This window comes from Argopecten irradians, chromosome 4, assembly GCF_041381155.1.
Source record: "Argopecten irradians isolate NY chromosome 4, Ai_NY, whole genome shotgun sequence".
Classification (NCBI taxonomy): domain Eukaryota; kingdom Metazoa; phylum Mollusca; class Bivalvia; order Pectinida; family Pectinidae; genus Argopecten; species Argopecten irradians.
In genome coordinates, this window is record NC_091137.1 from 42,131,638 (window position 1) to 42,158,918 (window position 27,281).

Sequence of the window (27,281 nt, forward strand, 5' to 3'; positions counted from 1 at the left end):
TTACGCTCACAATCAGATGACATAATCAATACCTACTCGCAAGGGCAGATACACTGTAGTATGAAATAATGGCGTCCATGTAATTAATATTTGGAAATAGAGAGAGATGGATGGATCCAACAATGGTTCCTGATGATTATAAGGTGATGATCCGAAGTGGAAACAAAAAAGTATTCAGCAGCGCTCCAAAGACGATGGTGAATAAGGATTAAGTATAAGATGTAGCATCACCACCAAGGATTCTATGAGAAAATAGTTTATTTATTTGACATTGTTTCCTATGGCTAGACCATCTAAAATGTGTCAGCTAAACCACTGTATTTCCAAAAGATACATAATTTTGCACGAGTTTGAACATAAACATGTACTGTAAACCACTCACATACAATTTACTTGCTTGATCTAAATAAATGCATCAAAAATGATCCCTGCAAATCAACACCATATCATACAGATCAAAACCATTATTCACTTTTTTTTTTTTTTTTTTTTTTACTTGATACTTGTGAACTTGTCATTGGTTATGCTGATTAAGAAGTTCATCATTATATAAAATCAGTCAATGACAGGGCGTCAGAAGACAAAGACGAAACATCAAGTTGAGTGTAGTAAATTTTTTTTTTTTAGTTTATGAAACTCGAAATTTTGCGTCTCAAGCCTTGCAAAAACTGAGGTTCTATATAAAGTTTCCTTTGAAATGAACATTTTTTAAAAATTCTACTACACATAAATCACTTCAAATATCTCTATCGTATCATGTGATAAAATCGTTCGCAAGAACATGTAACTGAATATATTGTATATAACAAGAACAACTGTCATGTTTTAAAATGATTTAATGACAAAATAATAAAATCACTTTGTAAAAATCAACCATAAAGTGTTTCAGCTCTTGCTTTATCTTAAAAAACACTCATCAAGTTATTACAATTTCTGTCAATATCTCTTCATCAGTACTTAATTTATAATTTAGTACCAACTTCTCACACCTCTGCTAGTATTATAAATCTCCTGCACCTGATTTCTATATCATGGCTATCTCAGATACTATAGGACTCTTGCAGTAAAAATTGCTCGACATTCAGGTTGGTAACCCATCCTGATATCTAAGTTTGTTTCAGTATTATCATTAAAATAGTTAACAACAAGGGAGGTAATTCTGTACCTATATCACTTGTGCTACGTACATCAGAATTCTGTAACTCAAGCATGTTTCAGTATACACTAATTAATATCACTATCCATTGTTATGAGAGTAAACCTGTACATCACCCCAAAACCCAACAGCTTTACCCCTGGTATAAATAATTTTATATAACATGTACAACTTGGCTATATTACCTATCATTCATTCTTATAATGTTACTTCAGAACACACTGCAAACTTGTATCACAATCTCCACAGTTTATTTTACCAATGTTCTTCTGACACTGGCATTTAGTCCCTTCATGTTAAGGGTGACAACTTTGTCTTTTCGCTATACCAAGTTATCTGCCCGGTTTACATCAATTCATGGCTAGTGTTTTGTTTCTGACAATTACATGTACGACATAATGATTTTCTTATAAAATAATGATTTCAATCAACACCCACTTTCAGTAGCCGATAACTCTGGATCTATCTTGATAACTCCTTTTTTTCTAGTCAATGCATATTATCTTCAAAGAGAAATAATATAATATATATAATGGGATTAAAAAGAAGAAATAAAGGTGAAAAATTGTGCCACTTAGATTTTTTTAAAGCGAGTACTTCACAAATGCTGTCATTTCAAAAAAGACCCTTAATAAAACATTCCAAATTTAATTTTTTACTTCTTATTTCACGTTTTCATTTCTATAGAAAGGTTAAAACCTGTTTATCACATTTGAACAACAACATAAAAGGCCATATGCAACATCAAAGTATTGACAGCTATTCTGAAAGCTGCTATACTGGACTCTATTGTCAGATAAGATGAACATGTATGCTTTATCAATTACAATTACTTTAACATGAAATATATACATGTACTGCATATGACACTAATTGTGCACAAGACTTATTTTCCAGCAGTGTAATTATTTTGCACAAGTATTTGTTGATGACATTATAACATTTTAAGGCTCTCTGAATCAATACATAACACACATATAGATAATTATTTAAGTGAAATGCCCTTGCCTTTTGTAATCTTAATATCACAACAGTCTGACAAAACTTGTATTTCAACATACAGAATCTCTTCATGATACAACGGTACAGGATAGAAGGTGAATATTATACACCTAAATCCTCCCGGCCCTCTCCCAGCCCCGGCCCCTCACCCCCAACCCTGCCCCACCTCATAGTAGGGCATTACAATATTAGATACAAGTACAATATATATTTACACATCAATGTTTTAACATAATATGTTTTTTTAATGCTACAGTATTTATATCTTTGTTCACATGATCATTTATTCCGTCTTTGCATATTACAGAGTTAGCTCCCTTGTGGGTAGGTATCGATTGTTACGTCATTATTTTGTGACCGCAATTCACGTCGTTTTCACCGAAACGTATGACGTTACGCTCGCAAACATATGACGTCACAATCAATACCTACCCACAAGTGCAGATAACTCTGTAATATGCAAATTCGGAATACCATTTTTAATGTGTTAATGAGCAATACAATGTTACCAATATTTACGATTTTTTTCTTTCTATTAAATTGAATATAAGATTTCGTTGGAAGTGGATGTGTCGCCTGAACAGCAGTTTAAAACACCACAAAAAACGTTATTCTAAGTTCTCTTGAAAATAATAACGAATTTTGACCAGTATCGAACCCATCTTAAATCTCATTGATATAAAGCAATATACGAAATTTAATTGAAATCAGACAATAAAAACTGAAGTTATCACACAATAATCTTTTCCCAGAGGCCGACAAATGAATACCGAAGTGTCGCTCTTACGTTGCAGGCGACACTAAAACAAATCACCAGAATTTATGCACACCATTATATTAGAAGGAAAGATTAATACAATTTTTAAAAGTGTATAAACATCATTGAGAATCTCAGTAAAACAACTTGATTTTATAGATATTCCACTAAAACACAGAGCTGAATTACACTAAAATCATCACGATGACCACCATTCCACGAGGCAAGCGTACAGCAATATATGATTATACTTTATATTTCCTACAAGCTTCACCAGCAATCCTCCTGAATTTTGAATTTCCTTAATAACATACTTGACACAATAAGCGCCCAGGTTGTTTAAATATTTTTAGAAAGTGCTAATAAAACGAAATTAATCCAAATCTATACAGTTTTTTTGTTTTTATTTATGCCTGGGCAATCAAAATCAAGGCCTCAAAAATGGGGAAGGGCGCTTATAGGGACATTGGCGCTTACTGGGTCGAATACAGTAATGTAACTTTTTTTAGGAAAACATCAGAGAAATACCCAATTGCATTCAATGACGAAGCTGTATCAGACATTTCTCTTCAAATTTCCTTGATTTATCTCAGTCCTCCCTGAAAAAATTTAATAGATTGTTCCAGCCTTTGCATTAAAAGGGCTCAAATGTTTTTTTAGGGGTGAATGAGTAATGGAATCATCTGAACCCTGGACTTGATCCTCTCGGAACTTGAGTTAAATAATGTCAATATTCATAGATTGTTTGGGCCGGGCTTATCATTGAAGATGATTGTCTCTACAATACTAGGAGCTCTGGGTTTAGGCGGCAAAGCTGCCTTTGGCTTACGTCCAGCTATAACTGCCATTACATCCTCTTTACTAAGTATTTCATACTTCAGTAGCGCGGTGGCAAGTCTGTTGAGTTCCTCTCTATGCTTTTTTATTAAGTCCATTGCTCTTGCGTATGATTCCTATGAAAGAAAAAACAACAATTATATATAAGCCATACAGTCACCAGGACTTGAAAAATTAACATATGTTGTTTATCAACCTAGCATTTGATTTTTTGAAACATGGACAATGAAATTACTATTACAAAGTAAAGTAAAATCCATAAACTTCTCTATAAAACTGATCATAAACAGTGTATAATTTGCTTATTAAGATTTCAATTTTGAGATTCTGTTATAATATTGATCAAATGACAGTTTTATCATTATGCTGTGTTTTAAAATACAATTATTTGTGCAGCATTTAAATTCACCTAAAAGCTCTCTCCTAAAATTATGCAAACATTTATATAACATGTAAATAAAGTGGTCTACGGTATATTGATTCAAAAGGATGAATCAATTCTGTACAGATGGTGCTGTTTTGATCTGTATCAAGAGGTGATAAGTTATGAGAAGGAAGTTTTACTGTACTTACATTGAGAAGGCGTTGAACCTCTTTATCTATAAGGTCCTGCATGGCTCCTGAAGGTTTTTCCCCTTGATTAAACACATGGATGCCGACCTACCAACCAGTAAATATCGATGTGAGTATTACGAATTTCTTACTTGTTTCTATGAATGTTTTAATCATGAGAATATAGATAAAAATCAAACATTGTATTGCTTAGCATAGCATCACCAGTTAAATTAACTCATTCACCCCTGAACATCTATAATGGACTGTTCCAGCCTTTGAATTGGAACAGTTCAAATGTGTCACCATGGGGGAATGAGATAACCATTTTCAGGTGTTGACAAACAAGAGCTGTCTGGAAGCAACATTTTTTTTCTAACCCATCATACAATAGATAATGAAAAATTAATACTTGGTAACTTCCCCACATGGGATTCAAACTCAAAATCCAAGAGATGAAAAAACTGAAGTCAGGACATCCTAACCAATTGGCTATCACAACCCTTTCAGATTAAACACATAATTCATGAATCATTATACCATGCATTTCATCCAATTTCTATGAAAGAATATGATGACATTTTTCATCTTTATTAAATAATTTTGTTTTTCATACTCATAATAGGAGGACTGCTCTCTATATAGACCATCTACAACAGATTGTTATGCTGGACATTACCAAACATTATCCTTTTTTCTAACCCACCTTTTCTGACATTCCATACTGCATGACCATATTTTGGGCAATATTAGTGGCTGCTGCAAAGTCTGACGAGGCTCCTGTCAAAAAGTAAATAGTTTTAAGTTTAAAAAGAAAATGCTCTATTATTCAATAATTTTTTTCCTTTTTCATTTTTCTTATCATTTTCTTCCCCCACCCCCCAGACATATCAAATTTATGAACTACACAGGAAAAAATTTTCAACCGGAACTTTTTAATACCAGAAATTGACCTTTACAATTCAAATAAGAAGATAATTCATTAAGGTTTTTATTCTGTATTTGCATATTAGAATTATCTGCTCTTGAGGATAGGTATTGATTGTGACATATCGTGCTTGTGAGCATTACGGCATACTTTATCAGAGAAAACACATGAATATTGCTCACAAAATACAGGTAATGATGTCACAATGGATACCTACTGCAAGGGAGGTAACTCTGTAATATACAAAGATAGAATACATATCATAATAAGAAGAAACAGAAACATTGACCAGTGTCACTAACCTGTGCTGACTTTGTCCGATCCGAACACCAACTCCTCAGCTACACGTCCTCCCATCGCCACGTCCATCCTCGCCATCAGCTCAGCCTTACTAACACTGTACTCGTCCTTCTCCAAGCTAAAGGCTGTCTGAACACAATCCAAATGCATACAAATTTCAAAATGTTAATCAAATGTAATAAAATTTGTCTATTGTCCCTCATCTGTAAATGTTTGGTCAATAATTATAGTGGTCCAATGCTGTATTTAGTATCCTTCAATCTAAAACATTAAATCCCTATGAAAACTCGTGATAATATCAGATAGATAAAAGATGATGAAAACTCTCAAAATATAGTGGCAATCTAGTATAATGATTTAAACTACTTTGCAGATGCTTATGATTCAAAAGAGGCGAATAAAACTAGAAAAAAATAAATAACTTTAATCACACTTTCATTCCGTGATGATGTTGAAGTAATATTTATAATGGATTATCTGTAGTCCACCTAGGCATGATTTTTGTGATGTCTCAATCAGCAGAAGGTGAAACTAATCACAACAAGAGGCCCAGAGGGCCTGCATCGCTCACCTGTTTCTATTTTTTTTGAGTAATTCTGTAATTTAGTAATTAGTGATTCATAAATCACAAATACAAATTGACCCCACGATTTGTTTCATTTTGAATCATAACCATGTAATAATTCTATAGATAACATACAAATATGCTATCCAATACATAATTCAGAGACAAAGTAATTTATATGAAAATAGTAGCCTAATTAACCTTTTTGGCGCAAGGGGGTCAGCCCCATCATTTGTACAAATTTGAATCCCCACTCTATAAGGATGCTACCATTGCATTATGAGTGCTATCCCATTCTTAATTTCAAAGAGGAAGTTGTTTATATAGAAATAGCCACCCCTTTTGACCCCGCCCCTAAGGCCCACAGGGGGTCAGCCCTATCATTTGTACAATTGTGAACCCCCATCCTATAAGGATGCTACCATTGCATTAAGAGTGATCATCCATGCTCAGTTGCACAGAAGAAATTGTTTTTATACATAGAAATAGCCAAATTGATTCCTTTTGACCCCACCCCTCAGGCCCCTGGGGGGTTAGACCCATTATTTGTACAATGTTGAATCCCCTGGCCACCCTATAAGGATGCTACTATTGCATTATAAGTGCTCTTCCATACTTAAGTTCAGAAAAGAAGTCGTTTATATGGAAATAGCCAAATTGACCCTTTTTGACCCCGCCCCTCAGGCCCACCGGGTGTCAGCCCAATCATTTGTACAATTTTGAATCCCAATCCTTTAAGGATGCTGCCAATGCATTATGGGTGTTATCCCATGCTTAATTGCAGAGAAGTTGTTTATATTGATATACAAAATTGACCCTTTTAGCCCAGTCCCTCAGGCCCTAGCCCCATCATTTGTACAATTTTCAGTTAGTAACCCATATGGATGCTACCATTACATTATGAGTGCTATCCCATGCTCAGTTTTAGAGAAGAAGTCATTTATATAGGAATAGCCAAAGTGACCCCTTTTTACCCCATCCCTCAGGCCCCCAGGGGGTCAGCCCCATCATTTGTACAATTTTGCATCCCCATCCTATAAGGATGCTACCATTGCATTATGAGTGCTATCCCATGCTTAGTTTCAGAGAAAAAGTTGTTTATATAGAAATAGCCAAATTGACCCCTTTCGACCCCACCCCTCAGGCCCACGGGGGTTAGCCATATCATTTGTACAATTTTGAATCCCCACCCTATACGGATGCTACCATTGCATTATGGGTGCTATCCCATGCTTAGTTGCAGAGAATTTGTTTATATGGAAATAGCCAAATTAACCCTTTTTGGCCCGCCCCTCAGGCCCCTAGCCCCATCATTTGTACAATTTTCAGTAAGTAACCCATAAGGAGGCTACCAGTCAAATTTTGTTGAATTCCGACCAGCAGTTATGGAGAAGAAGTCGATTGTTGACAGAGGGACGCCAGATGCCACGGTATGGCATAAGCTCACCTTGGTCCTTCGGACCAGGTGAGCTAATAAATTGTACTTTACCCACATAGTTTTGGTGTCTCCCATATTCTACTTACATGTCCAAGGGTCTGTCCCCGGGCCTGGATAGTAACTTTGTACAGAGGTACTGCGTTCTGAGTGAACAAACATACGATAGTGTGTCCTGCTTCGTGGTAGGCAGTCATACGATTTGTTTCCTCGTCTAGAATTTTGTGTTTCATTGCTGGTCCTATTAATGTAAAAGAGCACAAAGTTCAATTTCAATAACAAAATATAGAGAAATCAAATAAAAAAATATACGACAACTATCATCCAGGAAGCCACCTTATAATCTACAATGCACACCTAATCTTCACCTGTCAATAATGAAAAATAACCCAGATTTTCTCAACTTGAAATTTGGATAATCGATTCTAATTTGATTTTAAACAATAAGCTTTTGGACCTTAACGGTTACTCGACATATTTCTTATTTACAAAAGAATTGTTTTCTTGTTCACAAGGAAGTTTACGAACAGACAACACACTGCGACGGACAAAAGACTATCGCAACGAGGTGACCTAAATGGTTATTGTATTTGACCCAATAAGTGCTCCTCCCTCTTTTGCGGCCTCAATTAAAATTTTTCATTTTTTTTAAAACGCCATGGGCGCTTATTTGGTCGAACGCAGTATTTATGAAACTATTGCATTAGGAAGAAGACATATCAACTTGCCCAATTTCAATTTCTCCTTAGCGAATTCCAGATCCTGTTGACAGATGACATTACTGTTGCGGAGAGCTGTGTGGAGGGCGGCTTGATTCACCATGTTTTCTATGTCAGCTCCTACAATCAGAACAAGATTTAAAAATTTTCAAAAATCAACACAAGCTTGATTTCTAAAAGTACTGCGTTACAAACAAAACAGTTTATAACTAGTTCTGTAAGTCAATGGCTAACTAATACTGTAAAGCAAATTATTATCGTGAATTAATTTTACGTTTTTATGCATACTTAAACATTCTAGGCACTTTTCTAGGCACTTTTTTGCTGCGCTAAATTTTCATGACCTCTAGATCTGCTTGCCACCGAAATATACGATAGGGGATAGAAATACAGAAGGAGATATGAATACAAAGACAAGTCTCACCTGTAAACCCAACACATGTTCTGGCCAAGTCTTCTACATTCACATCTGTAAAACATAAATCACTCTAGATAGACGAAACACAGACTTAACTTGATGGGTCAAAAATACTGATAGAATTAAAAATTAAACTAGGCGATAGACATAATAAGTAAAAACCTGGGAGCAGTTCTTAAACTAAAGGAATCCCTTAAAGATGCTCCACCGCCGACAGGACATAAATGATATTCATCATTTGAACAATAATTTGCGTTTAATCGTGTCTGTTTACGTCTAATTAACACAAAAATAATATAAAATAATTTATTTCGACTTTGGTGCATGTGCAATCATTACTTCATTCTATATAGGATATAGCGCCACGGATTTTTTTCGGGATGCAATTAATTATTTTCCATAGTTTTAACTTAAAGTAAGATTAGAAGCTCAAACTTTTCAATGGTGGTAATGGTGTAAAGTAAGGATTTACCTCTATTTCCCCCCAATTGGGCCCCGCCCCTTCTCCTGCCCCGTGGGGGACAAGTCCCCCAAGGATGGTAATGGTGTAAAGTAAGTAACTTTTGTAACTGAAGAAAAACACTAAATTGTCTGTTGTTGTTTTTGATAGTGAAAAAATACTATTTGTCAGCGGTGGAGCATCTTTAACTTTAAGTTCTCCATAGGAAAGCATTATGGAAGTTAAGAAAGGCTCCTTAACTTATGATTTTTCTTAACTTCTGTAATGCTAAAAATACAAAATACCAAAAAGAAAGTGTTTCCCATTAGTTAAGTGCCATAGAATCATTTTATTTGTAAAGTTGAACTCAGTGCAGAATGTATACGGTATGTTAATTGTGTGTGTGAGTTTATTAGTTTAACGTCCTCTTAACAGCCAGGGTTATGTAAGGACATCCCAGATTTGTTTGTGGAGGAAAGCCGGAGTCCCAGGAGAAAAACCAACGATCAGTGGTCAGTACCTGGCAACTGCCCCTGCGTGGGATTCGAATTCATGACCCAGAGGTGGAGGCTTGTGGTAATATGTCAAGGCATTTTAACCACTCAGCCACCGCGGCCCCTTGTATTAATTGTAATTTGCAATTGGAAAAGACTTATATATGATGTCCAATCCTTTTGATGTAAATCAATAAAATCTTGTTGAAATAGAAAAAGAAAATTCATTATAAACGCTAGTAATATACATGTTCAAATGGAAACTATGATGTTTAGGTAAGATATTATTTTTGTTTGTAAGACACCAGATCTTATAAAGTAATCAAAGTGCCAAGTCCACTCATAGATGCTGTCAATGAAGGACTCAAACAAAGGAATAAAAGAATTGGTTTATCATTTACATGTATATCAAATTTAGTTAACATGTTGTAGAACATTGTATCTTATTATATACAATGTTGCATTTTGGAGTAAAACAACAGATATTTATTATTTTATTATAATTTCAGTTGATTCAACCACCATATGTTAATTAGGTTTTTTCCCTGAAATGACTGAAATATATTTTATATATCAAAATTTCTTATTTCTGAAATAAGTAGATTTATTAAACCAATAAATCTGGTAAAAAGCTGAGTGCCATTTTCGTTTAATAAATGTAAGTGATCTATATACACATATTAATTACTGAAATTATCAATTTCATCAATGTCTCTTTAAAAAGAAAAGAAAATAGGTTAATTTCTTAATATCCATTTAATGACAACAGAAATATTGCAATTTCCTGATAATGTTGTGATTTCCTTGTTAGATAGCTATATATAGACTAACATGGCTGCTTGCATGTGTATCACTTTGCTTTGCCGACTTTTGACTTATAAATCATGGCCAGATACGTTTGTCGAATAAAAGTCATAATTTGGTTACCTTTTACAACAATCCTTTGATGTTATGAAATATTGTTGTAAATATGTTGTGTATGTTTGTTTAAACACAGCTTGAACAAGGCAAACAGCAAATGCTATGCAGTGCACTTTCACTACGATAATATAGTAATGATCTTTAAAGGGAGGCAATTCGAGCTTTCACATATCTAGATGGAAGAGAGCAGAGTAATTTGATCAGATATAGTTCAGTTTACTACGATAATAAAGCAGTGTTACGGCCGGAGGAATAAATTAAGAAGGCGTTGTGTATGATTTTTGGGAAACACAAGATCTGAACCAAGATCAAAACAAAATTGTTCAAAGTAAATATCAGAAAACATCACTGATTGCGTAATTGTACACATTGATTATCGTTGTGATAATTATTGTACATGTGTGTTTTCTTATTTTATACCTTCAATTAGGGTGTGAAAGTAACAAAACAGTATTTAATTTTCAACGCAGATTCTTATTATTGTTTTGTTGTGCTAAGGCTTGCTTAGCGTAGCTATGATTGCTGTTTCACAGCATCAAAAAGAGTGACTAGGACAGCCCTTACCTGAGTGTAGTGTAATGTTTGGTTTACCAAGGAAGTAATCAAACAGCTCCATCCTCTCTCTTAAAGGAGGTACTCGAACTTTTATCTCCATATCAAAACGGCCAGCCCGTACAACAGCACTGAAACGACAAAATATACAATAAATCTTTATATATAATTATTTCACAACAGCCTGTTAGTACAATAGCACTGAAAACAGTCAATTACTCAATTTCAATTTAATTCTAGAAGACTACAATGTGTACAACAACATTGAAACAGCTTTAAATCTGCATATGTAAATCTATGGGTACAGTACCTGAACCGTTTAACGTTCCCAAATTTGCGTTTCGTTTGCGTTTGCGTTATTTCCGTTAGCAATCGTTAGCGTTAGCAATCGTTTATCGTTAATCGTTATCGTTTGCGTTAGCAATCGTTAATCGTTAGTTGCGTTTACAATCGTTTGCCTTAGAAATCGTTTGCGTTAATCGTTAGCAGGACCCACTTCCGCTAACGTTAGCCACTAAAAATAGAACCAAATGCCGGTGAGATGCTTTGACGATGAGATGCTTTGACGATCCGGATATGATATTACGTTTACCGCTTCGTGAAGAAGCGATTATCATAACATCTATGAAATAAAAAAAATATGAATAAAGTGTATTGTATTGCATTTTATATCTCTTTTGAATGTATGTATGTTTGTTAGATGTGGTTGAAATAAAAATATGTACAGTAACAAGATCGCATACATGACGTACGCTCATATCCGTGAAAACGTTCTGAAATACTTGTATTTAAATGACATTTCAAAACTTATTGTGATTATCACTTTTTTATTATTATTATCAGAAACATATATCATATATATGTTTGTAGTTACTATGATTTCTGCGAAAGCAATTCAAATATTAACGAAACTGTCTTACAGAATATTATGTCAAAAGCATTATTTTAGAAAGAATCCACGACAACTGAAAGATTACATAAGAAAATAGCTAAAACAGATAATTAAAATATAAAAATGCTATTACAGACACGCTGCATAATATTATCAATGTACGAAGAACGCAAAAAAAGACTCGGGAGATTTGTAAATAAATTCGTGAAATTTAAAAATCATTAATATGACGAGTTTGAACACGGGGAATAGGTGAGATTTAAAAATGGAATAAAATCATGTAAATGTTTGCAATGTACGAGTATACCTACAACTACATATATGTAGAACACGTGTAGAGAAGGGATACGTTAAATTGTAAGCCTTCACACGTACTGTACGCATGTCAAATCAGACACGGATATACGTTTAAGCTCATATCAATAACCAGAGGGATCTTGGCGCCCACCAAAGAATGATCTATGTCTGACAATGGAAAGAGGGATCTTTTCCCTGCTTTTCAAACTTTTTCAAACACGACTACATATAAAATTTGAGACATATTGCTATAGTACTTTCTAAGAAATAGTGGTAACAAACTTCAACAATGAAATCCAAGCTGGAGGCCGTGCAGCCAACTTATTGTTGACCTATCAGTTACAAAATGCAATATGCACCACTAGGGTCCTAGGGGAACCTACATATACAAGAGATCCCAGAGGGATCTTGGCGCCCACCAAAGAATGATCTATGTTTGATAATGGAAAGAGGGATCTTTTCCCTGCTTTTTAAACTTTTTCAAACATACTACATATGAAATTTAAGACAGATCGCTTCATTACTTTCTGAGAAACAGTGGTGAAATCCAAGATGGTGGCCGCTTGGCCATCTTGTTGACAGACTAGTCCCAAAGGTACTATGCACAACTAGGGCCCAAGGGGAACCTATGCATGGAATTTGAGAGATATCCCTTCAGTGATTTCTGACAAATAGCGGTAACTATCAAAATCCAAGATTGCGGCCAGGTGGCCATCTTGTTGACCGATAAATGCAATATGCACAACTAGGGCCCTAGGGGAACCTACTTGTGAAATTTGAGAATGATCCCTTAAGGTACTTTCTGAGAAATAGCGGTAACAAACTTTAGTTATCTAAATCCAAGAAGCGGGCTGTCGGCCATCTTGTTGACCTATCAGTCCCAAAATCTTTATGCCCAACTAGGGGCTAAGGGAAACCTACTTATTGAATTTGAGAGAGATCTCTTCAATACTTTCTGAGAATTAGCGGTATAACAAACTTTAACTATCAAAATCCAAGATGGCCGCCGGTCGGCCATCTTGTTGACCTATCAGTCTCAAATTGCTATATGCACAACTAAGGCCCTAGGAGAACCTACATATGAAATTTGAGAAAGATCCCTTCAGTACTTTCTGAGAAATAGCGGTAACAAACTTTAACTATCAAAATCCAAGATGGCCACCGGTCGGCCATCTTGTTGACCGCTCAGTCTCAAATTGCAATATGCACAACTAGGGCCCTAGGGGAACCTACATATGAAATTTGAAAAAGATCCCTTTTGTACTTTCTGAGAAATAGCGGTAACAAACTTTAACAATCAAAATCCAAGATGGCCGCCGGTCGGCCATCTTGTTGACCGATCAGTCTCAAATTGCAATATGCACAACTAGGGCCCTAGGGGAACCTACATATAAAATTTGAGAAAGATCCCTTCAGTACTTTCTGAGAAATAGCGGTAACAAACTTTAACAATCAAAATCCAAGATGGCCGCCGGTCGGCCATCTTGTTGACCGATCAGTCTCAAATTGCAATATGCACAACTAGGGCCCTAGGGGAACCTACATATGAAATTTGAAAAAGATCCCTTTTGTACTTTCTGAGAAATAGCGGTAACAAGAATTGTTAACGGACGGACGGACGGAAGGACGGACGGAAGGACGGACGGACCACGGACGAAAGGCGATTTGAATAGCCCACCATCTGATGATGGTGGGCTAAAAATTTGAGAGAGATCCCTTTAGTACTTTTTAAAAAATAGCAATAACAAACTTTAACTATCAAAATCCAAAATGGCTGCCAGGCGGCCATCTTGTTGACCGATTGGTCCCAAAACGCAATATGCATAACTAGGGCCCTAGGGGAACCTGTGTATAGAATTTGCTTGAGATCCTTTCAACACTTTCTGAGAAATAGTGGTAACAAACTTCCACTACCAAAATCCAAGATGGCCGCCAGGTAGCCATCTTGTAGATCGATCGGTCCCAAAATGCAATATGCACAACTAGGGCCCTAGGGGAACCTATATATGAAATTTGAGAAAGATCCCTTTAGTACTTTCTGAGAAATAGCAGTAACAAACTTTAACTATCAAAATCCAAGATGGTCGCCTGGCAGCCATCTTGTTGACCGATTGGTCCCAAAATGCAATATGCACAACTAGGGTCCTAGGGGAACCTGCATATGAAATTTGAGAAAGATCCCTTTAGTGCTTTCTGAGAAATAGCGGTAACAAACTTTAACTATCAAAATCCAAGATGGCCGCCTGTCGGCCATCTTGTTAACTGATCTGTCCCAAATTGCAATATGCACAACTAGGGTCCTAGGGGAACCTGCATATGAAATTTGAGAAAGATCCCTTCAGTACTTTCTGAGAAATAGCGGTAACAAACTTTAACTATCAAAATCCAAGATGGCCGCCTGTCGGCCATCTTGTTAACCAATCGGTCCCAAATTGCAATATGCACAACTAGGGTCCTAGGGGAACCTACATATGAAATTTGAGAAAGATCCCTTTAGTACTTTCTGAGAAATAGCGGTAACAAACTTTAACTATCAAAATCCAAGATGGCCGCCTGTCGGCCATCTTGTTGACCAATCGGTCCCAAAATGCAATATGCACAACTAGGGTCCTAGGGGAACCTACATATGAAATTTAAGAAAGATCCCTTCAGTACTTTTTGAGAAATAGCGGTAACAAACTTTAACTATCAAAATCCAAGATGGCCGCCTGTCGGCCATCTTGTTGACCGATCGGTCCCAAAATGCAATATGCACAACTAGGGTCCAAGGGGAACCTGCATATGAAATTTAAGAAAGATCCCTTCAGTACTTTCTGAGAAATAGCGGTAACAAGAATTGTTAACGGACGGACGGACGGACGGACGGACGGACGGACGGACGGAAGGACGGACGGACGACGGACCACAGACGAAAGGCGATTTGAATAGCCCACCATCTGATGATGGTGGGCTAAAAACTGGACTGTCACGGGTACCTTCTCATATGTGTTCGTTGTTATTTGTACCTGGAATATCTTCAATTCCCAGCGTGACGCGCACGGGTGTTTTACCTGTACAGGTATATAGGTCACGACTGGTGTTACCTCGTGTTGACCCCCTGTAGCTGGCCACGGGCGGAGTTCACCTGTAATTAACACCTTCTTGGGAGGGAGATTAACTTTATGCCCAACTTACCTGTGCCCCTTACAAAAATGTACACTGTGACAGTACATTTCACGGACATATATGTACTGTCGTATTTCAAAGTTTTGATGTGTGCAATATACTTTCCTATATATTACGTTGGAATGAATTAGTTTACACTTATACATTGTATGAATAATTAATTTGTTTAAACTGTAAATTGAAGAGATGCTTGGTGTGAAATGTGATCAAATAACTATATTTCTTACACCAGTTACAACTGCACATGGCGAAACACGAATTCAAATGTTCAATCTTTATTACAGAAGCTGTGGCGTATGTACGCGCATTTGTAAATGTACATGTACATGCATATGTACGACCCTAAAATCAATGCCTAGTCAATTGTAAGTAATGAGCTTTTATGAATGACACCCTAGTAATATACAGCGTGTAATCCGTTATGAAACAAATATTCCGAGAATATAATTTTCCATGATAAGCGAAAGAGCCATTCAACAATCTGAAAAACCCTGAAACTTGCGATTGATGCGAGAAACACTACATGTATAAGATGTTACTTATTACCATTGTAGAGTTATGAAACATCGATAATAGAAATCAAACACATAGATGGAAATTTGATTTACAGCATTTTAAATGTGTTTGTGTGAAAATGTTTCGATTTAAAGTACATGTACCAGTATATGCCTGATCACTTCACTAAAGTTATGACATTGTGACGGTAATATCATCAATAAAGTGTTGTTGTAACAATTTGTTTGTTATTTCTTAAAATGTCGGACAAATATGACACTTAGAATAATACAATTCTCTCTTAATACATACGGTTGTACAAGTAATTTGTAAACGTACGTGTGAAGTGGAAACTTCGTATCGAGTACAGTCGTGTTTGACTTCATTGTGTGATTATCAGTTAAGAGATGTTGTAACAATTTATTATTTCTTAAAATATCGGGTAAATATGACACTTTAGAATAATACCATTCTTTCACCATACATACAGTTGCACATGTAATTCATTTTGTAAACGTACATTTTGTACATGGAAACTTTGCATCGAGTACTGTCGTCTTTGACTTCATCGTGTCCATATAGTTTTCATAGGCAAATGTTTATATGATATACAGAAACTCTAATCCCGAACATACTCCAGTTTTTCTTGTACTTTCGTTTGTATTTCAAAACATCAAGATCCGTAATTCATTTACCGTCAATCCGTGTCCGTGATTATAACAATGGCATTTCCGGTTTATCATAGCCGCTCGTTTTGCGTTTTGCGTTAATCGTTAATCGTTAGCCGGTATTGCGTTAATCGTTTATCGTTAATCGTTAATCGTTAGCGTTAGCAATCGTTAGCGTTAGCTAACGGACGATTTTTTTGCGTTGCGTTTGCGTTAGGCTGGGAACGTTAAACGGTTCAGGTACTGTAGGTTATGCAGGGGTTTCATTATCTTTCAGGAGAGGCGGTACAATTGCAATTTAAGGGGGTACTTTTCTATACCGTCTGTATGCTATCTTGTGTAATTTAGACCAAATCAGGTGGTACCACAGCTAGGTTCAACCGGCAAAAAGTACCGGGTACCGCCTGATATTGAAACCCCTGGGTTATGTACATTAGCACTGAAACAGCCAAGCTACACAAATCATTCATCATCAATTGATATTCAACAAATGGATTTTTTTACTTTTCCGGATATGAAGCTTGACTTTACTTATCTTCAAATCCGAAAAAAAAAATATGCTGAAAATATAAGGTTTTGGTATGTAAATTACCAGGTATATCTTATGTATCAAACACTTTTAAGCTCATGGAATCAACAGTTAAAGGGAGATAACTCTATACCTGTCCAGATGCTGACTTCTATTGGTAGCTCCAATTACTATTATTCCAGTATTGTTCTGAAATCTGTTAAACAAAGTCATTTTTTTTTTATTCTCACACAGGTAATCACATCAAAATTACTTCAAGGTTTAAAAAACTTTTATAGTTACAGAACAAATTAAACTGAAATTAATTATTAAACCAAGAACAGTGGTAAAGTGAAATTTTGCATTTATAAATACCAGTACTAAGGATACACTAGAGAATATGTTTATTAATTTTATTGTTTAACAATTCAATGCAGTTTCAACATAAATCACAATTGTTATGAAAAATGAAACTCTACCACAGAAATCTGATATAATTTATCATTTAGGCCAAAACAAATTAATTCTTAGTTTCTCAGGCCCCGCCGCATCGACATTTACCCGCCGCACCAACGTTTTTTTATGCGCCATAACTTAAAAATTAAAATTGAGACCGCCACATCGAACGCACCCCAAATTTCCATTCAAACTCGCCCCAAATTTCCATTCGAAAACGTACCCGAAAATTGGCTCCAATTTTAGTATGCACCTTTCATTTCCGGTAAAAAATGGCTGCCAATGTCAGCATTTGGTCAAAACGGAATGTTTCCTCCCAGGATTATGTATTTTCAACTGGTTTTCTTTAGATATAGTGATGATTGAGATATTTAAAAGCTGTTCTTAAAGACTGAGTAAGAATTAACATTTTCTACACGTGTTTTCATTGATTTTCATGTCCTTCAAGTGAGAAAAAAATAAAATGTTATCTGCCGCATTTGTTTTCAAAGAAATAAAAAATAAAAAAATATTCCCGCCGCCCGCACTGACTTTTTAAAAAAGTGGCCTGAGAAACTAACAATTAATTTTTTTGGCCTTATATAATTTATATTTGGACTGTATATGCATGGATGAAGTGTTAGCAGATCAACTTCAAAATAGACTTACCCATCCATCTCTGCTAACAGCTGATTGACAGTCTGGTTGGCATAGGGATGTATTCCTGAGTTGGCTCTTTTACTCCCAACACTGTCAAGCTCATCAATGAATATCACACAAGGGGCAACCGTCTTGGCAGTTTCTATAATTGTATAACACATATGGCTGTCAGCATGATTCAAAACAGCAAGTAAATAAATCTATCACATAAAAGGAAGTCACTGGAACAAATAATGTATAATATATTAGAGTTTATTAATTGGTCAGCTATCTGTTTGATGGGTTTTACAAGTTAGAAGTAAATGGTGAAGAGTATTGTTTACTTACTGAACAGAGTGCGAACTTTCTTGGCTCCTGTGCCTACAAACATTTCATCGAATTCTGAACCCGACACTTGGAAAAATGGTACATTGGCCTCTCCTGTACAATAGAAAGAGATGGTGTTACATTTCCAAATCAAACAAATCTTTACATTAATTCAATATCAGACTGTTATACATCAAAAACAAGAGCAGACGATTTAGTATTTTTCTTCAGTTACAAAAGTTACTTACTTTACACCATTACCACCATTAAAATGTTTGAGCCTCTAATTTTATTTAAAGTTAAACATATAAAAAATAATTAAACGCATTCCGAAAAAATTTTGTGGCACTACATGCTATATGGAATGAAGTACTGATTGCCCATGCACAAAAGGCAAAATAAATTATTTTATATATTTTTTTGTGATAATTAGACATATATATATATACAGGATTAAACACTAATTATTGTTCAAATGATGAATATCATTTATGCTCTGTCGGCAGTGTAGCATCTTTAATGTTTGATATGCCAATTAAATGCATTATCATATAAACTTGATATACAATGCATATCAATTATTTTTAATTTCAAAATCCCTTAAATTGTGAAAAACTTTGAAATGAAATCTTGTACTCCTGTGTGAAACTTCAAAATTTTTTATTCCAAATGATTTATCATTGTAATATAAACCCAAATATACAAATCTGTTTATTACTTGAACATTATTTTCTAATGAAATAAATTTTGTATGGACAAGAAACCTACCAGCGACAGCTCTAGCTAAAAGAGTCTTTCCTACACCAGGTGGACCTGATAGCAGCACACCTGTAATGTACAAACATAACTGTAGATAAAAAATCAAACAAAAGAGTCTTGATGTACAGTAAACTTCGATCTTGTCAGGACACAACCATCTACATGACTTTATAAAAATAAGAATTTGGCCCTGCCCTAGGATCTCTAGGGGTCAGTCATATATCCAATATTTTATCAAACTGCCATCCTATATGATTTCTGATAATGTTAACCAAGTACACATTATTTCCTAATTTTTAGTTCAGTGATTTTGGATTAGACATGAACATTTAAAGACAGTGGACAACAAGAAACAAAAGGTGATAGGAATTGATCAACTGTGACCTTGTCTAGGGTAAAAAGTCACAAGTGAATAAAAAGAGAATAGACTTTGTGATAAACTCTCTAATTACCTTTAGGCAGCTTTGCACCAACTGATGTGAAACGAAGTGGGTTCTTCAGAAATGAAACAATGTCAATCAATTCTTGTTTAGCTTCGTAACACTGTAATAGATAAGGTATTGTTACAGTAAGATATGAACAGTTATCATTGAATCAGTTTTCAAAATCATCGAAATTATTTTTCTCTTTAGATAATGTTTAGAAATTTCCCTGATCACAGGACTCCAATACATTACAAATCGATTCTATCCGCTTTTGGCTTTTCTTCCAATAAAATTTTATTAAATGAATTAGACCCAACTTTCAAAACCTAATATTTACATTTTGCCACTGCGACTCCCATTACTCTAATGATATTCATGATCTGCAATGATCCAATATGAGCCAATAAATGCAGTCTTGACTTGGTGTAGTAATATCTACATAAATGATGCGAGTATTGTTTACTGACACCATGTTAGTCCGCACGGGAAAATTGACATTATAATTGAATGAACCATTTTGGTTATGAAACTTATGAAAAAATCTTTTAAATGTCAGGATAATTAAAAGTAAACTGAAAAGCAACTGAAAGACATTGAAACTTTGTTGTCTTTTCATTTTTTTATAATGACTATTTTTTATCACATTGAACTTGGCTGTTGAGGTTAAACGGCTGAAGCAGGAAATTCAAGTGTTTACTCGCATCTAAATTATGTTTTACTTTGAAATAGAAAGTAAAATGTAAATATAACAATTAAAGGATAGTTAGATTGCATTTATTGGAGATATAAATGCAATTTGGGTGGGAGATAAATATTCAGAGCGCCCTTACCGGCGCTATTCAATTTATCTGCCACCAAGATTGCATTTATATCTCCAATAAATGCAATGTAACTATCCTTTAATTGTTAAATAACATGAAGGAGAAGAACCCCTACAAACAGAACACAAACTTGATGTCATAAAGAGCAGTACCACTACTAACACTATCTGATATCTCACAGGGGGTACAGTTAAAAGTTATGCAATATGAATGGTGTCATAATTATGATGCTATTGATTACTTAAAACATACATAAAATCTGGTTTATAATGTATCTTTTATCACAAGGTCTCAAGGACAGTCAAATTGGTGTACATGATGTATGTGTAGAAGTTGGATACTTTTTCATTACATTATATTTTGGTGACCTAAAACTTTAATCCTTGACAAAAGAAATGTTAATAAAGTAACTTGCAATAATTCTCTTTTGGCTAATTCAGCTATATTAAGTTAATTATCAAATCCTGTGATTTTCACATGAATAAGAATAATAGAATCTTACATGGGTCTGTGAAGTGGACAGGGATATCTCAACCCGAGTGAAAGATTTTGGCCGGTCAATCCGAGGCTTGCCGAGGGTTGACGGCCGAAATCTTTCACGGGGGTTAAGATATCCCTATCCACTTCACAGACCCATGTAAGATTCTTTTTCTCCCAAACTTCGTAAAAAAAAGATGAAATTCCACTTGGTTTCCAGGTTTTTCCTCGCGCCATTATTGCAGGAACGTCGTTATGCGTCAAAAAATTGATGACGTCGTCTACAATGCGCGCCGCAGTTACACCGCATGTATTGATGACGTCACGTTATTGTCTAGCGCGTGTGAGCTGTCTTACACCCTCCTGTGTAAGATAGAGATATCTTTTCCCTAGCAACCACGGGATATTCCTGTGAAGTATGGGAGAATGACACATCCTAAACCTATACATACCCCTTGGACGTCATCAAAACTTGTGGTTGTCTTGACTGGCTTAACATCAAAATTCATTAGAGTTATTCCTCGTCCTAGATACAAACCTGTGGGGAAAGGACAAAATTCGAGAGTCGACTATTATCACATTTCATTATAACACTGCTTTTGTATAAAATAGACCATACAATAATAAACTTGATCTAGAATATCACCTTGGGATATACCTTTTAATTCTTTAAATAAAGAAATGGCTGATTCTGGTATTAGACTCTCCACACAGAAAATAAATGAATGTTAAAAATGGTGGTGTTGGGGGGAAAATTTTCAAGAGGGTTCTTAATCATTTGTGGTCAGTTATTATTACCGTATTCGACCCAATAAAAGCCCCTTCCCCTTTTTGAGGCATCGATTTATTGGTTATTGGGTTGAATACAGTAATTTTTTTTTTTTTTTTTTTTTTTTTTTACATTTAAGACTTAAAAAACATTAAGTATATGAATAGCATACCCATTATAATCACAAGTTCTATCAGAGCCAGGGCTAGGAGAAAACGTCCAACTTTGTCAAACATTGGCTTTTTCTTTGTCTGGTCGCGGGTATCCTGACCCTGTGAAAGATATGAATTTCTGTTAAACAACCCTTGATTGCAAATCTACGAACCAATGCATTCACAAATTTGTTGAAATTCACAAAGGTGCACATTAAGTACACAGCAAAATAAAGAGGTTTACAGAAGTTACTTGTACCTTATTTGTAGCTTCTTCAGCATCTATCTGTCTCCTGGCTTTTGACTCAAATCCTCTCCTCTGTTCAAACACTGTCGTAAACAAAAAAAAATTATATTTATAAATATACATTTTATTTACTGTTGAAGCTCCCTAATGGAAATACTTCTATTCTAATAGACAATACTTTTATCTCTTTTGGCACTTTATTCTTTAATTAATACTTTCTAAATATTCGATAAGAATTCATAATTTATAAATATTTTTTTTTGTTAAGATAAAACTGGAGTACATTAATTATAAGTGGCTTAAACTGTACTACTTATGATAATGTAAATATTAATTAAATGAATGAGTATATAAAGGTTGTAAAATATTAATACAATGTAATACCATATGGACGGTTATTTTTGCTGATAAATTTTTTCAAAATTTAAAGAATTTAAAAGTAAAGAGAAGAAATTTTTTAGCAGTTTTTGATTTTTGTGATTTGGCTTTCATGATATATCCATGTATTCTTTAATAACCATTTCTCAATATTTCTCGGATCAAAATGTTCATGACCAGAGAACTGTCCTGTGAAATTTTCAAAATCATCCTCCCTGTGAAAATAATCGGCTACAAATTAAAAGTATACAAACAAGGCTGAAGCCAATTCAGGCTTTTATTATTTGGCTTCTGGTTTAACTCTTTGTTTATATGGTTGAGTTACAAAACATATTTTTGAAAAGTAACAAACTTCAGTGATGCTGTTTAATGTAAGGTTAGGAAACTTACTGATGCTGTTTCTGGCAGAACTGATTAAATGGTGAAGATTAATCTGTACTGGTATAGGTGATCTCAGAGCTGATTCTGGAAATCCTGGAGATACAAAATAAACATCATTTGATTTATATTCTTTCTCATGCTAGAAATATGACTTTAGAAATGTTGAACAAATTGGTCAACTCATTACAAACATCAATATAGAAAGTCGACATATGCATGAGCAAATTTAAAATTCAAGCTGAACAAGAGATGAAGTGTCCATGTATTAACACTGAATAACATTAAATTATTGATGAAAGGTAATTCTAAATCTTAAAAGGTTCATAATTTATATTTCAAGAGTCAATAAAAATTTCTTGACATATTACTGATTTAGAATACTAATGGCGTAATGACAACTCTACAGGTATAATAATTATTTATAGTAAAACATTGCTACACTAATATAACATCTGGGGACCATAAAATTTCTTTTTTTTTATGATAAGCATAATTTGTTATACATGAGTACACATATTACAAACACACAGGAACCTTGGTGCGGAATGGAAATTACCATAATGTAATTAGTGTGAAATTGTTTTAGTGTAAAATCTTCTTTTGACTTAGTTTTGAAGGAATAATTGAACTCTTTAAAATAGTAAAATTTTAGTAACTAGATTATGTTGTACAGGTTTCACATCAAAATCAAACTTACCATTTTTGTTCTCAAAAAACGTATGTGCAGAAACACTGGAGGTATGTTGGCCCAGAGAGCCTTGTCTCAGAGGATTGGTCCGACTGACTCGAAGAAGTTCTGTTTTGTTTACATTCTGTGGAATTATCCTGATATTGTTGGCTTCCAAACATTCCTGAAATTATCAACCAGAAACAAAGATTATTGAAATGATACTGAACAAATAGAGTCACAATGAAGATACCTGGTAACAACTATTTTAAAGATGCATTTTTTTAAATCCTTGAATGGAAGTGATCATCAAAAATATCTTGTATGATAAAATTGCTTAATTAACCCAAATCAAAATCATATCCTAAGTGATCATTAATCAGCTGGTTCCCAAATATAATTATCAATTGGTATAACTATTGAATAAATGAAATTCTTTGTCAAATTAAATGAAAAGTTAGCTACTTGAATGTTCTACAGGTCAGCTATGGATATGTAAGTGTCAGGTTTAGATGTTGGGAAAAAGTCAGAGTGCCTGGAGAAATTTTACCGGGCAGCAGACAGTTTTTGACTGTACCAAACTAAATTGAATACGCTTGTATGATGTGTAAAAGTTATAATGGTCAATACACTGCAAATGGTCAGGATCTTACACTGCAAATGGTCAGGAGTTCCTCAATGGTCTGGGCATTATGCTTTGCTGCATTCCTCTGGTAGCGAGAAGGTCTGTCTTTCCTGTTAGGTACATGTGAGGATGTACTGAGAGTTTTGGAGAAATTACTATTTCTCACGTGATTCAGTAATGCTGGAATCTGGGTCAGTGCCGTAGCAACCTGTAACGAAAGTAACAAGAAGGAAATTGAGTCAGATATTGGAGATATGGTCTGTACTTGTCTGTAGGTCCGACAACATTTCGCCACCACTGTTACGTTGTCATTGGGAAATTTATATATGAAATTTGAGAAAGCTAGATCTCTTCAGTCTTCAATAACTCAGATGAGCAATAAGTTAAATAACAGTTCTATTTAATTATCAAAAATTCAAAATCCAATATAGCTGCTGCCTGTCAGCCATGTTTCTTTCATGTATGGTTGCTTCAATTCCAAAACATACAACTATATGCATGGGCATACATGCATACATATAAAATTTGAGAAACTAATCATCCATATCAAAAATCTCTGAATAAGGCTCTTTGGGCACCAACAGATGACACAGGTACATTTAGTTTGTTCTTTTGCATTGATGTACATCAAAAGAATTGAATAATGATATACTCAGAATCGGGAAAGTTAATGGCAAGTATTATACTGTGGTTGGGTATGTGGTTTTTAAGTTAATTTGGGCATCATGCAGTGTCTCTGAAAGGAAGTCTTTTCAGACCTTATGTGTTTTTTCTCTTGAAATAAAGTTCTGCTATGTGATGGGGTTGCCATGGTAAACTGGTAGATTGGTAAATTGCAATGCAATGTACCGAGATAGAGTTCATCTGTACTGGTTTTTTACAATATTTTTTCATAGTATCATAATGTTATTGATTTGATTTAATAAGTATAACATGTCATAAAATCAACAAACCAGCAAGTCATGTTTTTTTCCCTTTCCAATAATATGAAGCCATGTATTGCTTTCATTATCATTCGATTCTGATGTCAGTCAAATGTTTGTAACTAAGGTCTATAATGTTCAAGTGATTCAAACATTTGCATGACGTTGATTATAAACAATATGGCATTTTGGCTAGTTTCTTAAATATTATCATGCTGATTCGCTGCATTCATCAACAATACCGCAAGAATTCTCCAAATACATTAAAGACCCGGTCAATGCATGGCTTCATCACCTGTCGCCCTTTTCGAATTCCTACACATGCGTCAAAATATCACTGCAAGTCGATCGGTCTTTTGAAGTTCAATCACGATATCATAAACTTATTTTGCCAGGAAAAATGTATGTAAACCTGTGCCTTTGTTAGGTCCAAAATTGATATGTTAATTTTTGACACTCTCATTAAGGTCGCAATGGTCTGTAGTGTAGCTTTAAATAGAACCTCACATTTGAGCATTTTTGTTACTCTGTAACATGATTAAAAAGAATCAATAGCATTGTATGTTTGTATAATGTGAAGGTTCATTTTATTATGGAATATATATATAAATGTCTTTTAAAAATTTGAAAATTACTAACGAGAGTTTAGATAAACATGATAAACAACAGTCACGCCTTGGGGAACTTATTTATCCCATAACGTTAGCTCTATATTTATACCGTGGTTACCATTTTCTCATCTTCATTCAGAGAAACTTACCACCATACATTGTGTAATGATATCTTTCCGCGATAAATTATAGTGCCTAGATATATAGAGAGCCAATTTTCTATTGTTTGATACTTTGAATAAGCAACTACCTGTTAAACAGTAAATACAATGTTATTTAAAAGAAAATGCGCTATGAAAAGTAGCCCGAAGTTGAGAGCCAACCAGAATCAAGAGATCTTGGAATTGACCTATCATAGGCGCCGTAGCTATAGGTGTTTACACACTGGAGTGTGTAAACATAAATGATAACCAACTGCTATGGAATTTATCACATGGTTTTTCCATTGTGAAACATGCATAGTTATGGGATAAAAGTGTTTTACTACTGGACTGTTATATAATGTTCAAATGAAATCAGTTTTAAAATTCAGTAATTTGAACCGACAAGTTAAAAACAAACTTTTCTTATTTACTGTATGTAGATCAAGATGATCAAAATCAAAAATGAGGTTAAAACTATTTTTTATTCAGTACTAAATACATTACAATGACCTCTATGTGAACATCTTCACATTGTTTCATAATGATTAGACTATTATATAATTAAGATATAATTAATTATTCTGAAGTCCATAATAAAATATAACATGTGGAAACAACGTAAACATTTCTCCCGAATCAAAATGCAAAACTGGCATAGTAAAATGATTTGATTCTATGACTTCCTGGATATCAATTGAATTCATTTTATTTTTTGCTAGATACAGAACTCTAACGTTACATAACCAAAATACATGATCAAAAATATACAAATTAACAAATAAGCTATCATTGTGATGTTATCTAAAGGACATTAGAACACCATTGTGCTCAATCTTATTAAGATTGCTAGAATATGATAATCGTAAGAATCATAATGAAGAAGTATAAACTAATGTAAGAATGCTTCTAACGTCATCCTCGAATTCAAGATCTTGACATCTGTCTCTGTGTCTGTTTTGTTATTTCATCAGATGTCATTGACTAATTCTAACCGATGACCATTCACCTTATATTCCTTATCCGGAAAGAATATAAGTAATATATAGTTGTATCGTAAACATTTTAAATTACCTGAGGTACTGTTGAACTGACAGAAAACATCTTTTACATTCGGAGATCCCTGCCTTACGAAATCAATAGCATGGCTGACTAAAGTTCGATAACTCCAACGAAAAATGATTTGCGTATTTTTTAGTGTAGATCGTGCCCAAACCCGGCACGCTCTGTTCAACAATCAGTATAAACCACTAAAAAACCACACACATTTCCTGGCATATTTTTCATAGTATGCTTACTAATGTTTTCAAATATTTATTGAGAATTGCATAAGAAATACAATCTATCAATTCAGTCATTCAATAAGAAGATAATAAATTCTTCAGAGACTTGTACCGGAGTAGGC

At 34.6% G+C, this 27,281-nt stretch overlaps 1 protein-coding gene across 1 annotated transcript; it reads right to left on the reverse strand.

The window, feature by feature from the left end:
• Nucleotides 1-820: 820 nt before the first annotated feature.
• On the reverse strand, nucleotides 821-27,099 carry LOC138321716 (ATP-dependent zinc metalloprotease YME1 homolog). The gene is made up of 20 exons (XM_069265622.1): nucleotides 26,951-27,099; nucleotides 24,231-24,410; nucleotides 23,608-23,761; nucleotides 22,920-23,003; nucleotides 22,164-22,234; nucleotides 21,925-22,024; nucleotides 21,436-21,521; nucleotides 19,713-19,803; nucleotides 19,270-19,329; nucleotides 18,523-18,615; nucleotides 18,205-18,337; nucleotides 17,255-17,317; nucleotides 11,088-11,206; nucleotides 8,676-8,720; nucleotides 8,261-8,371; nucleotides 7,622-7,773; nucleotides 5,535-5,661; nucleotides 5,011-5,084; nucleotides 4,326-4,412; nucleotides 821-3,868 (listed from the first exon to the last, which is right to left on the reverse strand). The coding sequence occupies exons 1-20, from the start codon at nucleotides 26,978-26,980 to the stop codon at nucleotides 3,650-3,652; spliced, it is 2,079 nt and encodes a 692-aa protein (XP_069121723.1). The 5' UTR covers nucleotides 26,981-27,099; the 3' UTR covers nucleotides 821-3,649.
• Nucleotides 27,100-27,281: the final 182 nt, after the last annotated feature.

Coding starts and splice junctions, on each gene's coding strand:
- LOC138321716 (XM_069265622.1), bottom strand. CDS start 26,980: ATGTTTTCTGTCAGTTCAACAGTACCTCAG. Junction 19,804..21,435: donor GTTTTGATGACGTCCAAGGG/GTATGTATAGGT, acceptor TATCTATTACAG/TGTTACGAAGCTAAACAAGA. Junction 5,662..7,621: donor GGGGACAGACCCTTGGACAT/GTAAGTAGAATA, acceptor GATTGTGTTCAG/ACAGCCTTTAGCTTGGAGAA.